This window comes from Oncorhynchus tshawytscha, linkage group LG10 (genome assembly GCF_018296145.1).
Source record: "Oncorhynchus tshawytscha isolate Ot180627B linkage group LG10, Otsh_v2.0, whole genome shotgun sequence".
Taxonomy (NCBI): Eukaryota; Metazoa; Chordata; class Actinopteri; order Salmoniformes; family Salmonidae; genus Oncorhynchus; species Oncorhynchus tshawytscha.
The window spans coordinates 48,016,777-48,029,946 of NC_056438.1; the positions used below are offsets into that span (position 1 = coordinate 48,016,777).

The 13,170-nt window shown below is 43.5% G+C and overlaps 2 protein-coding genes across 5 annotated transcripts in view; both read left to right on the forward strand.

Moving 5' to 3' along the window:
- The first annotated feature begins 3,025 nt into the window (after window positions 1-3,025).
- On the forward strand, window positions 3,026-3,874 carry LOC112259584 (dual specificity protein phosphatase 12-like). The gene is made up of 3 exons (XM_024434219.1): window positions 3,026-3,141; window positions 3,237-3,350; window positions 3,679-3,874. The coding sequence occupies exons 1-3, from the start codon at window positions 3,026-3,028 to the stop codon at window positions 3,872-3,874; spliced, it is 426 nt and encodes a 141-aa protein (XP_024289987.1).
- Window positions 3,875-5,728: 1,854 nt separating this feature from the next.
- LOC112260353 (cyclic AMP-dependent transcription factor ATF-6 alpha) overlaps window positions 5,729-13,170 on the forward strand; it is a 44,869-nt gene continuing 37,427 nt past the window's right edge. For 2 of the 4 annotated variants that reach the window (XM_042328647.1, XM_042328649.1), the window contains exons 1-7: window positions 5,729-5,920; window positions 7,726-7,823; window positions 7,909-7,975; window positions 8,362-8,441; window positions 8,540-8,624; window positions 8,876-9,079; window positions 10,581-10,777. In XM_042328647.1, the coding sequence (XP_042184581.1) occupies window positions 5,740-5,920; window positions 7,726-7,823; window positions 7,909-7,975; window positions 8,362-8,441; window positions 8,540-8,624; window positions 8,876-9,079; window positions 10,581-10,777 (912 nt within the window). In that variant the 5' untranslated portion in view covers window positions 5,729-5,739. Of the gene's footprint in view, window positions 5,925-7,725; window positions 7,824-7,908; window positions 7,976-8,361; window positions 8,442-8,539; window positions 8,625-8,875; window positions 9,080-10,580; window positions 10,778-13,170 lie in introns of all 4 variants that reach the window. The other 2 variants (XM_042328650.1, XM_042328648.1) reach the window with 2 other exon arrangements.

Consider the following 13,170-nt stretch of genomic DNA (forward strand, 5'->3'; position numbering starts at 1 on the left):
TTGAATTGACCACACCCTACAGGAAGCAGCAAGGAAGTAGAATTTAATTCAAAGCCATTCAAACTAATTCAACTGAGACATGAAACATGAAAGTCTCATTCATTTGATAAATGTTTTATCAAAAGGATCTGCCACTTATTAATACAAAGAGAATACACAGACCATTTCTCAAATATTATGTTGATTCACTCTGAGATGTTGAACAGTATTTTTCATTGTGACAAGATGCTAGTTGTGTTCCCTTTCATATGGCAGTGTTTGATCTAATGCATTATGGAAAATGTATTTTTTTTCCTGATATTTAAAAAAAGATGAATTAATAGACAACAATATTTCCAGACCACTATAATTATTTAGAATGTAAATTGTATAGTGAGGAATAAATAAGCCATTGGAATTTCATTGAATTCTACTTCCTTTAATTCTACTTCCTGCTTCCTATGGGTTGTGTCACGCCCTGGCCTTAGTATTTTGTGTTTTCTTTATTATTTTGGTCAGGCCAGGGTGTGACATGGGTATTTATGTGGTGTGTTTTGTCTAGGGTTTTTTTGTAGGTTATGGGATTGTGGTTTAGTGAAGTAGTCTAGGTAAGTCTATGGTTGCCTAGAGTGGTTCTCAATCAGAGGCAGGTGTTTATCGTTGTCTCTGATTGGGAACCATATTTAGGCAGCCATATTCTTTGAGTGTTTCGTGGGTGGTTGTTCCTGTCTCTGTGTTTGTTGCACCAGAGAGGGCTATTTCGGTTTTTCACGTTTTTGTATATTGTTCGTATTTTCATCTTTATTAAAGATGTTTATAAATAACCATGCTGCATTTTGGAAAACCGTAACTGAATCACCCACCACAACAGGACCAAGCGGCGTGGTGACAGGCAGCGGCAGCAGGAGCAGCGAAATCCAGATTTCTGGACATGGGAGGAAATCTTGGACGGTAAAGGACCCTGGGCACAGCCAGGAGAATATCGCCACCCCAAAGAAGAGCTGGAGGCGGCGAAGGTGGAGAGCCGCTGGTATGAGGAGGCAGCACGGCGATGCGGATGGGGGCAGCCCCAAAAATGTCGGGGGGGGCATGGGGACGCCAGCTAGGAGACCTGCACTACTTCCTGTGTGTACCGGGGGGCTAGAGAGACCGGGCAGGCACCGTGTTTAAGCTGTGGAGCGCACGGTGTCTCCAGTGCGGCTGCATAGCCCAGTGCGGTACATACCAGCTCCTCGTATCGGCCGGGCTACAGTAGGCATCGAGCCAAGTGTCATGAAGCCGGCTCTACGCATCTGGTCTCCAGTGCGTCTCCTTGGGCTGGCTTACATGGCACCAGCCTTGCGCACGGTGTCCCCGGTTCGCCTGCATAGCCCAGTGCGGGCTATTCCACCTCGCCGCACTGGCAGGGCGACCGGGAGCATTCAACCAGGTAAAGTTGGGCAGGCTCGGTGCTCAAGAGCTCCAGTGCGCCTGCACGGTCTGGTCTATCCAGTACCACCTCCACGCACCAGCCCTCCGGTGGCAGCTCCCCGCACCAGGCTTCCTGTGCGTGTCCTCGGCCCAGTACCACCAGTGCCAGCACCATGCACCAGGCCTACAGTGTGCTTCGCCTGTCCGGCGCCGCCAGAGTCTCCCGCCTGTCCTCATGGAGCCGCCGGAGTCTCCCGCCTGTCCGCATGGAGCCGCCGGAGTCTCCCGCCTGTCCGCATGGAGCCGCCGGAGTCTCCCGCCTGTCCGCATGGAGCCGCCGGAGTCTCCCGCCTGTCCGCATGGAGCCGCCGGAGTCTCCCGCCAGTCAGCCAGGATCTGCCAGAGCCGTCCCGAGCTGCCCCTCAGTCCCGAGCTGCCCCTCAGTCCCGAGCTGCCCCTCAGTCCAGTGGGCAGTGGGGCCCTTTGTTAGGGTTACTAGGCCAAGGTCGGCGGCGAAGGTCACCAATCTAAGGACGCGGACTATGTTGGAGTGGGGTCCACGTCCAGCGCCAGAGCCGCCACCGTGGACAGACACCCACCCAGACCCTCCCCTATGGGTTTAGGTGTGCGGCCGGGAGTTTTTTTTGTAGGTTATGGGATTGTGGTTTAGTGAAGTAGTCTAGGTAAGTCTATGGTTGCCTAGAGTGGTTCTCAATCAGAGGCAGGTGTTGTCTGATTGGGAACCATATTTAGGCAGCCATATTCTTTGAGTGTTTCGTGGGTGATTGTTGCACCAGATAGGGCTGTTTTGGTTTTTCACATTTATTGTTTTTGTATATTCGTATTTTCATCTTTAAAGATGTTTAAATAACCACGCTGCATTTTGGTCCTCTCTTTCAACAGAAGAAAACCGTAACAGGTTGTGGGTGTGGCATATTAAATTCAAATTCAAGAATTGAACTAGAGTTAAAGAGCAATTCACAACCAATGATGTACACTACCGTTGAAAGTTTGGGGTCACTTAGAAATGTTTTTGAAAGAAAAGCAATTTTTTTACCATTAAAATATCATTAAATTTACCATAATTATAGTGTAGACTTTGTTAATGTTGTAAATGACTATTGTTGCTGGAAATGGCTGATTTTTAATGGAATATCTACATAGGTGAGCAGGGGCTCATTATCAGCAACCATCACTCATGCGTTCCAATGGCACATTGTTTTAGCTGAGCCCAGCCTGCTCTCTGGTGGTCCTTCCACAGTAGAAAATTGTAAAAATAAAGAAAACCTTTGAATGAGTAAGTGTGTCCAAACTTTTGACTGGTACTGTAAATGTTATAGTTTGATTATCAGGAACATAGCTATCTAGTACAGAATTTTTGTAAAAAATTACCAGTTAGCTAGCTAACGACTTCCATATTCTCTATATCAGTCATGCATCTCGCAGTCTTTTCAGTGCCACTGGTCTTCTACCCCAGAGAAATCCTTGATGACAAGCCAATGTTCGGCTAGAGGATGGAGTCTACATCGGCGCGGCATCCGACCTAAAAGATGCCCAGGATCTGACTAATGCTGGCATTACCTACATACTTACAGTGGACTCAGAGCAGCCCACTTCACCTGATGGGTCATTTAGGATGAAGCGTTTCCATTCCCTGGATGAGTCCTCCACAGACCTACTCAGCCACCTGGATGACTGCATCCTCTTCATATGCGATGCTTGCAAGGCATCAAAAGCTGTCCTTGTGCATTGGTGCGCGAGCCCTATCAAATCTGGAGTCGCCTAATGCACATCATGATGATAGCCTCACATGCATTTGACATGTAATTGAGTTTTTTTTGTTTTAGCCATGTAGGGCAAAGTCAGAGTGCGGCGGTGGTGACTGCTTACTTGGTGAAATGTCACAAAATGAACTTTGGGGATGCATACGCCAAACTCCAGCAACTTAAACCTGATGTAAAGTAAGCAAAAAAAGCTGTGTGTTTTGTTATACCATTCAACAGTAGGGTCTGTTATGTCCGTGAAGATTTGGGACTGTTTATTATTATCAGTTTAAGTCCATTTTTGTCACATTGTTCAATGTGAAATAAGAATGCATTTAATTTTTGTGCACTTATTATGCTTGAACATTTGGTATTATTATTTCGTATTAATGTATCTTAACACAATATAAAGCAGTCTTACTGACTAACTACATTTAGCAGATGAGTTAATTGAAAACCTACAAATGGGACTCCCTGATGACTACCATTGACAACCACTAACTCAGCGTTTACTTGTTATATGAAGTGTCTTCAAAGTCTCCCTTGTTTTCTTTCAGCTCTTGTGCCCAAAGTGCACCTCAAAGTTGGGCTCCTTGTACTGGTGTGGGGAGCAGTGTTCCTGTAGTCGATGGGTGACTCCTGCCTTCCTGATGCATAAAAACAGAGTGGATGAAATTAAACACATTAGTATAGCCACCAGATCTGGCACCAGGATAAAGTGACTAAGGGGCCAGTTGAAATCAGTGAGGGGAACAATTTTAGGGGGTACTTGCATTGGAATTATATTGAATTCTGCTTATATCAAGCTTTTACCACAATAAACATGAAGTTCAAATGCCGAGAGTCCGAGACCATTGATTGAATGATTTTGAAGTGAGAGGTCGGTGCGAAATCTGTAGCCTGTCTTTGCCTCGCTATATCAGCACAATGGACAGCACCCTACAAACTAAAGTAAGGCTGTTTTGGGACTGAATATAGGCTTCAGACCTGTTGACACAGAACTTTTGGCATGGGAAACAAAATACTACATCTGCAGTAACCAAGTAACCCAGACACTCTCTCCCTATGAACCAGTTGCTATTAAATGAGAAAAAAAATGGACAGAAAACCTGCGGGTAGGGTATGAGTCCTCCTCTGTTCCAAGATCGTCAGGAACAGGCGGAGTTGGAGGAGGCTGTGGAGTCATTATCCTGGCCGTGCTTGTTGAAGGGTGCTACCTACCCTTCAGCAAGCATCGCCAAGATAATAGCCCCTCACGCAGAGCTAGCTGGAGATCGACAGCATCATCAATTTCTGATAGCCATTGTGGCAGATTAGCTGGTTTGAGCTAGCTAAATAGGCTAAGGCTAATAACACTAATGCTTGGCTAAGAAGCTAACTGAACTCTGTAGTGGTGGGGCATGAGGCAGAGTTGAGTGAAGCAGCTTCAACGGTAAACTTGACCCCGCATTTATAAATCAAAATCAAATATTAAAGGCAGAGGTGTATCACATTATTTACGTATCCTACCACAAATGAGAAGCGTTTTCCCCCTGCTTTTTATGGAAAACCAAAGCAGTCATACCTAACCACTCCATGGGCTTTCCATAGCCCCCCTACGCATACCGGGGCACGCTCTGTCCATTGTGCTGACACAGCGCGGTGTAGATTCTGATTTTGCGTTAACCTGTCACTCAATCATTTACATTTTTTTTGCTATTTTTATATAGTGACATAAAACTAATGGCATACGTTTCAACTGATGGGGTTAAGCCCCCTTTGCCCCCTCGTGGAGCCGGATCCGATAGCCACACTCAAATCAAGGACATTTAAAATGACAAAGATGATTTATATCAATAATAATAAAGTACTACATAGCTGTCAGAATAGCTGTCCCCATTTTCCCCTGTGTACCATTAAATGTTTCATAGGTGTCTGTCTACGTTGCAGGACACCTACAGTTTTTTCTACTACGGACATATCCATTGAGTAAGGTCAAAAAGTTTGATCAAAGCAGATTACAATAATTGTAAATATGCCTGATGAGCTCCATGGTGTATCTGGAATAGATGTCTTATTTCAGAATTTCTGTCTAAACATACATCTACCAGAAGGATACCCTTCTATTTCCAAATACTTATATCCATTTATTTTATTTCTATAATCCACATGATGAAGTTACCGTCTATGTTAAAATTGTGGATGTCAGGTGTGCTGCTAGTTCAAATAGTTGTGTTTTGTCAAGAACAGCCTCTGAGAACACTTGGTTGGTACAGCCTCTGAGAACACTTGGTTTGTAGCCAAATGTCCCTCTTCGTGGTCCGTACTAATAGCAGGACGTGTTGGTTTACACAGAGGATTACACAGCGGTTACAGTGGAGAACATTGAGATAGATAGAGGACTCATCATGGCTATAACCATTTTAAAATGGAGATTGCCATTGAGGGCTTTCACCATTTTAAAGTAGCCAACTGGGTGGGGATTTCTATGGGTTGGGAGCAAATAGCCAATAAAGGAGAAAATGAACTACTTTAAAATTGAGATAGCCCATGTTGTCACATATGCTAACCTGGCAGTGATACAAAGATGAGTGCTCTATCTATCTCTATGGTGGAAAGTCGACGCCAAACAAGGAAATGTGACCACGTATTCTTTGTTGTGACGATTTTGAGAATTCGTAACATTAGCGAAATGGCAGAGTTACGGTTGGATTTAGACAGTAATTTACAGTATGGCTCTTTTGGCAGCGATTTAGCGGATATTTGCATTGACCAGGATGGTGAATGGGGTAGGTGCGATGCTTATATAATCTTTGTTATTTATTTATTTTATTTATTTTACCTTTATTTAACCAGGTAGGCAAGTTGAGAACAAGTTCTCATTTACAATTGCGACCTGGCCAAGATAAAGCAAAGCAGTTCGACAGATACAACGACACAGAGTTACACATGGAGTAAAACAAACATACAGTCAATAATACAGTATAAACAAGTCTATATACAATGTGAGCAAATGAGGTGAGAAGGGAGGTAAAGGCAAAAAAGGCCATGGTGGCAAAGTAAATACAATATAGCAAGTAAAACACTGGAATGGTAGTTTTGCAATGGAAGAATGTGCAAAGTAGAAATAAAAATAATGGGGTGCAAAGGAGCAAAATAAATAAATAAATAAAAATTAAATACAGTTGGGAAAGAGGTAGTTGTTTGGGCTAAATTATAGGTGGGCTATGTACAGGTGCAGTAATCTGTGAGCTGCTCTGACAGTTGGTGCTTAAAGCTAGTGAGGGAGATAAGTGTTTCCAGTTTCAGAGATTTTTGTAGTTCGTTCCAGTCATTGGCAGCAGAGAACTGGAAGGAGAGGCGGCCAAAGAAAGAATTGGTTTTGGGGGTGACTAGAGAGATATACCTGCTGGAGCGTGTGCTACAGGTGGGAGATGCTATAGTGACCAGCGAGCTGAGATAAGGGGGACTTTACCTAGCAGGGTCTTGTAGATGACATGGAGCCAGTGGGTTTGGCGACGAGTATGAAGCGAGGGCCAGCCAACGAGAGCGTACAGGTCGCAATGGTGGGTAGTATATGGGGCTTTGGTGACAAAACGGATTGCACTGTGATAGACTGCATCCAATTTGTTGAGTAGGGTATTGGAGGCTATTTTGTAAATGACATCGCCAAAGTCGAGGATTGGTAGGATGGTCAGTTTTACAAGGGTATGTTTGGCAGCATGAGTGAAGGACGCTTTGTTGCGAAATAGGAAGCCAATTCTAGATTTAACTTTGGATTGGAGATGTTTGATATGGGTCTGGAAGGAGAGTTTACAGTCTAACCAGACATCTAAGTATTTGTAGTTGTCCACGTATTCTAAGTCAGAGCCGTCCAGAGTAGTGATGTTGGACAGGCGGGTAGGTGCAGGTAGCGATCGGTTGAAGAGCATGCATTTAGTTTTACTTGTATTTAAGAGCAATTGGAGGCCACGGAAGGAGAGTTGTATGGCATTGAAGCTTGCCTGGAGGGTTGTTAACACAGTGTCCAAAGAAGGGCCGGAAGTATACAGAATGGTGTTTATTACATAAATAGCTGTGTTGTAAACGCTAGCTACATGCGACCAATGATGTGTATAAACCCTATATACATCATTGCGTGCAACTTCATTGACTGTCAGGAAATGAGATGCCACCTAACAGTATAATTAAACCGTGTACATATTCCACTGCTTGACTTGGAATAAAATAGGTGCCGGTATTGTTTACATTTAGGTGCAGGAGATCCACAATACTTTTGAGATAATATTCTATAAGTGGAACGGGCTCAAACAGTAGAACATTTGAAGGGCCAGTATTCGGCCTCGGTGAGCTCATGCCAAATTCAATCACTGCTGTGTTCAATATATAACATGCGTTTTGGTGCTCATACTCAGCAGTACAAACCCAACGTTTTGACTGAGATGGCCATAAGCAACCCCCCCATCTTGCTGCATCTTTGAATGTATTGAAGCTACTTTGGAAAGTTTGAATAATCTTTTGCAAACTTGAAACATATATAATTAGCGACGTTGTAATGTTTCACGGATCTCCTCCTCCTGCAACGTTGTTACAGACATCAACTTGTTGGAAGAACTTGAGAACCTAAGTGATGCAGAGGAACTCCTTCAAGAATTCGAGTTCACACCACGTGATGAAACAGCACTGAAAGAGGTAGTGCAACACATTTCAACCTCTATGTAATGCTGTGTGTTATTATCCTACTGTGTGACTGTTAACAAGACTGCACCTTTCTCAGGTGAATGACATTAATCTGTTACAATGGAGATCCTTCACCAGTGGAGATACTGATGCTTGCTGCACAGGTAAAAAAAAAAAAATCACCAGCATTGCGTCACTTTCAGTTAACCTATAACAGCCATGACTCAAGATTGGGTTGTTGGCCCCATACCAAGGCAAAGTAAGTGAAGACGACTGTCAGAAACCCTCCCAGAACCCTGTGACTTCCTGGTAATAGATTATAAATCACATACAGTTCACACACACACACACAGTCCCTCTGGTCACCCCCATGTCAGTAGACATTAGGTGGATGTCTTTGGCGTGGGAAAGTTGCACCTGTGAGCCCCCCCGTACTGTGTTGGGTAGAATGACTATTCATTCACATGGGACGTTAATGAGGAAGAGACACTGTAATGTGATGCCTCTGTTGACAGATAGCTGGATTGAGTTCCTATTGTTACATTGGCAGGTGTTGGAGTTCCTGGGTCCTCCCTATCACCTGGATCGGCACTCAGTGATACCTCCTCACTGTCATCTCTGTCTCTGAATGTAAGTCTACGCTACACATAACACCCTGTTAAGTAGAAGGCTAACCACTCACGAGTCTCACTCACTCCTCTCTTGTGCACGCACATCCCTACCGGCAGGAGGATGCCGTGTCTGTGCAGCCTTTGCCGACAATGCTCACTCCTGGAAAGAAAATGCACAAGTGGGTCAGCCAATCTCCCAGAGGTAGGACGTCTCTTCAGGTCAGCTAAAACACTCATGATAAATCAATGATATGTAACTATATGGTGGATATATGGTGTCGTGTATGTCAAAATGTGGGACACTTTTTTTTTTTTTTAATCTTCAGAAAATCATTGAACCTGTCTGGTTATAAATCGCTCATAATAAGAGCGTCTGCAAAATGACGTAAATGTGAATGTATTTATCACGCTCTTTTTTATTGATCTCTTATTCTATCGTCCTCTTCCTGACAGCCAAGCCTACCAAGCAACCTGCCCACCCACCCCAGAGGGTGTCAATCCAGCCCAAACCGCCCCCCTCTGTCCCTCTAACACAGCCTGTGGCCCCTTTTCTCAAAACCAGGACCATTGTCATCCAGCCCGTTAGCCTACAGACTGTGGTCTCAGTGGTCAAGGCACCACCGCCTGTGACCGTCCATGCTACTGTCCCCTCTACTGGTGAGAGAAAGTTAATTCTGTTGTAGGCTTGTGTTGTCTTCACACAATCAAATGTCTTTACCGGGTATTTGAATAATGTGCACAGTTTGTTGTCATTAATGTCCATCTATATTGGTGTGTCTTATTCACTGAAGTAATTCAGGTTATTTGGCTTGCTCAAAGTCCAATAGTCCTTTGACTTGCTCCCGTGTAGCTCAGTTGGTAGAGCATGGCGTTTGCAATGCCAGTGTTGTGGGTTCAATTCCCATGGGGGACCAGTGGAAGATGTATGCACTCACTACAGTAAGTCGCTCTGTATAAGAGCTTCTGCTAAATGACTCAAATAAAAAAATCTAGTGACCCATTTCCCTATCTGAAGTGGTCTAATTGTCTGTATACCCGCATTTGTGGCATTTGAAAGAAAAGTAAAAGCCGACTCAGCATCCAAAATGAAAGTGGAACAGTTCAATGCGTTTGTATCCTCTATGACTGCACATGTGGCTCTTGACCACAAGGTGTCCTCAGTCTGTTGTCTCTTGTTCAAAGAAGACTACTGCCTCCTCCTCAATTACAGCAGCACTGTGTCTGGCTTATGACCGGCCGGTGTATACCCTGCAGGAACCTCAAGGACAGAGTTTGAAAACCACTGTGTGGAAATATTCATGTTTAAAAACATATATTTCATGAACGTCAGCACAAAGCACACTCATATCAACTGTAACTGCCATAACCCTAATTTATTTGCCAATGATCAAATGGATACATCCATTGTATAGGCCTTGATGTCATCAGTACAACTACTCACCTCCTCCGATGGTCCCTATTCACAGTAGTCATCCATGTTCTCTCTGAGACAGTAATGTCATGGCCCATTAGTAGCCTGACTAAAATACTTTAACCTCAATAGAAATTTAGGGCTACTTGTGTTATTACAGATGAACTAGCATGGGAGCAGTTCCCTACTACACTCCAATAGACTTCACGAGAGCCAGGGCGTTGAAGGCGACTGTGGCAGGGCTTCATTGTTTGATAATGGGTCTTCGGAGGACTGAAGGGGTCTGAGGGAGGGACAGGCTCTCAGCACTAAACAAGAGTCTGACTCTGGACCTTTAGTGGGATGGATTCAGGGTGTTGATGAGTTTTTTGGTGGGGGGGGTCCATAACCCATACAGGTGACCAGACATCCTTAGTGATCGTGGGTGAGGGTGAGAAAAAAACTACAGTCTGGTTAGGAAGAAGATAAAATAGAATACTATCTGAATCCAGGTCTGATCGTATGAGATGAGCTTTGTAAAGAGCGATTTTTACTATGACAGTAACCCATCAATTATTACAGTGATGTACTCTTAAGTGGAAAAGGCCCCAGTGGGACATGGGATGGTCTCAGATCTGCATGCGCTTTAACTCGTCTTACTCTGTCATGCCATAGCCTAAAGCTAATCCAGGTCTGGGACAGGGCTAAAACAGATAGACAGAAGGGTTGAACTATTTCTTAACTCATGCATCTGGTCTTTGTCATCAGCAGTTCACACAATGCATCTCAAGCCGAAACAGGTGATTGGACCCCAGATCACTTCCTCAGCCCCTGCCTTCCTCGCTGTCACCAACCAGGTGGTCACCATGCCAACTGTCCCCCATGTTACCATGGGGACCACTGCCCTCACTGGCCATGCCCATCCTATGACGGTGAACTATCACAGCACAGCAGTGAACACTGAGGTACGTTTGACATTGAAATGGATCTGACCTCTGTGTGTCTGCTTTCTATCAAATTTAATTACTTCAGTCTAATTAATTGCAATGAAATTAAGTATCCAAATTGGAAGCCAGGGGCTGGATGGACATCCTGTTGCAATTTGCCAAAGGAAACTGTTTGATTCCAGACCTTCTTTGAGTCTCACTATGTGTTAGAACTGTTAGCCATCTCCAAAGCTTACGTGGCTATGTGATGGCTAGAATGTAGTGCCAGGAATTTTCTTTGAAATCAAGCATTTTGCTGTGTCATGGCTTGTCTCCATGCTAGAAGACAAGGATGGATTTTTTGTGTTTGTGTGTGTGGAGGGGGGTTGCTTACATTGACGGACCAACCGTCAGGTCAGGGAGAACACGACATAATCTTCCTCCTCCTCCCATTCTGGGGGCTCATGTAAGGCTGGTAATCAATTGTGTTTGACCTTTAACCCCCTGGGAACCTGAGCAGGGCACAATGTCTGAATGGGTCTTTTGAAAAGACTAACTGTCTGTGGCTGTGCTCAGAGAGTAAGGACAAGGAGGCCCACAGGAAGATGGGTGATTTATCTCCCTGTTTCAAACCAAAGAGGAGATAAAACAATCGTTGCCATCACCGGTAAAACATGACCGTTGTTTTTGGCTTCGCCTTGTACCTAATATCATCCCTTAGTCCTGATATATTCAAAATGTAGCTCAACCTATCACAGCCTCTCATTCTTTGAAGTTGTCTAACAGTTTAGCTAGGGTCATGATGTGGTCTGAAAATAGCACCATCATAGTGAGGAAGTAGGAAATTATTATTATTTTTTTAATAGTTTTACGTCTCTGAGCTACTATATAAATATTTAATTATCATAATTTCCAGTCATGGTCGACAAGTTGTAAATAATCTGACTGAGGCAACAACTCGATAGCAATTACTAGGGCTACTAATGATGGAAATATTTTTGCCAATCTTTACCACTGTAAAACCCACATTTTGTAGCTTAACACAGACATAATAATTATAAATTGTATTGGAGAAACTCCTGCCTCCTAAACAATAATATATTTTTTAAATTATTTTATATTTAGCTTATCCACTTTCTTCACTTTTAGAAAAGTCAAATAATATAATTTTCACCACCACAGTGCTACACATGGTCCTAAACTGTGGTTAACTGTTATACGTTATTATTTCTTCAAGACAAGGCTAAATAAACCAGTCACCCCAGCTGTCCTTATGTCACCTTGTTGGAATGGGTGAGTAGCCTAATGTGAGAGGCTTTCCTATGTCACATGAACGACCAGGCACCAACACTCCATCCCCAGTACTACTAACATTTACTCAGCGATGACGCAACACTGTGCCAACACGCCAAATCTAAATATATCTTCACTTAAGGGAACTTTTTAAGAACAAGCTGAAATATCCCAGTTGTTATGAGACAGGTATACGTTTCAGATATATGTTCTACGTTACAAGAAAACATTGTTTGAGATGTTTCCAATCTCTCCTCACCACATCATGTTATTGACCTATTTTAGGCTGCAAAATGTTGATGATATAAATATTTAACTTACCAACCACATACAGTGTCTTGCGAAAGTATTCAGCCCCCTTGAACTTTGCGACCTTTTGCCACATTTCAGGCTTCAAACATAAAGATATAAAACTGTATTTTTTTGTGAAGAATCAAAAACAAGTGGGACACAATCATGAAGTGGAACGACATTTATTGGATATTTCAAACTTTTTTAACAAATCAAAAACTGAAAAATTGGGCGTGCAAAATTATTCAGCCCATTTACTTTCAGTGCAGCAAACTCTCTCCAGAAGTTCAGTGAGGATCTCTGAATGATCCAATGTTGACCTAAATGACTAATGATGATAAATACAATCCACCTGTGTGTAATCAAGTCTCTGTATAAATGCACCTGCACTGTGATAGCCTCAGAGGTCCGTTAAAAGCGCAGAGAGCATCATGAAGAACAAGGAACACACCAGGCAGGTCCGAGATACTGTTGTGAAGAAGTTTAAAGCCGGATTTGGATACAAAAAGATTTCCCAAGCTTTAAACATCCCAAGGAGCACTGTGCAAGCGATAATATTGAAATGGAAGGAGTATCAGACCACTGCAAATCTACCAAGACCTGGCCGTCCCTCTAAACTTTCAGCTCATACAAGGAGAAGACTGATCAGAGATGCAGCCAAGAGGCCCATGATCACTCTGGATGAACTGCAGAGATCTACAGCTGAGGTGGGAGACTCTGTCCATAGGACAACAATCAGTCGTATATTGCACAAATCTGGCCTTTATGGAAGAGTGGCAAGAAGAAAGCCATTTCTTAAAGATATCCATAAAAAGTGTCGTTTAAAGTTTGCCACAAGCCACCTGGGA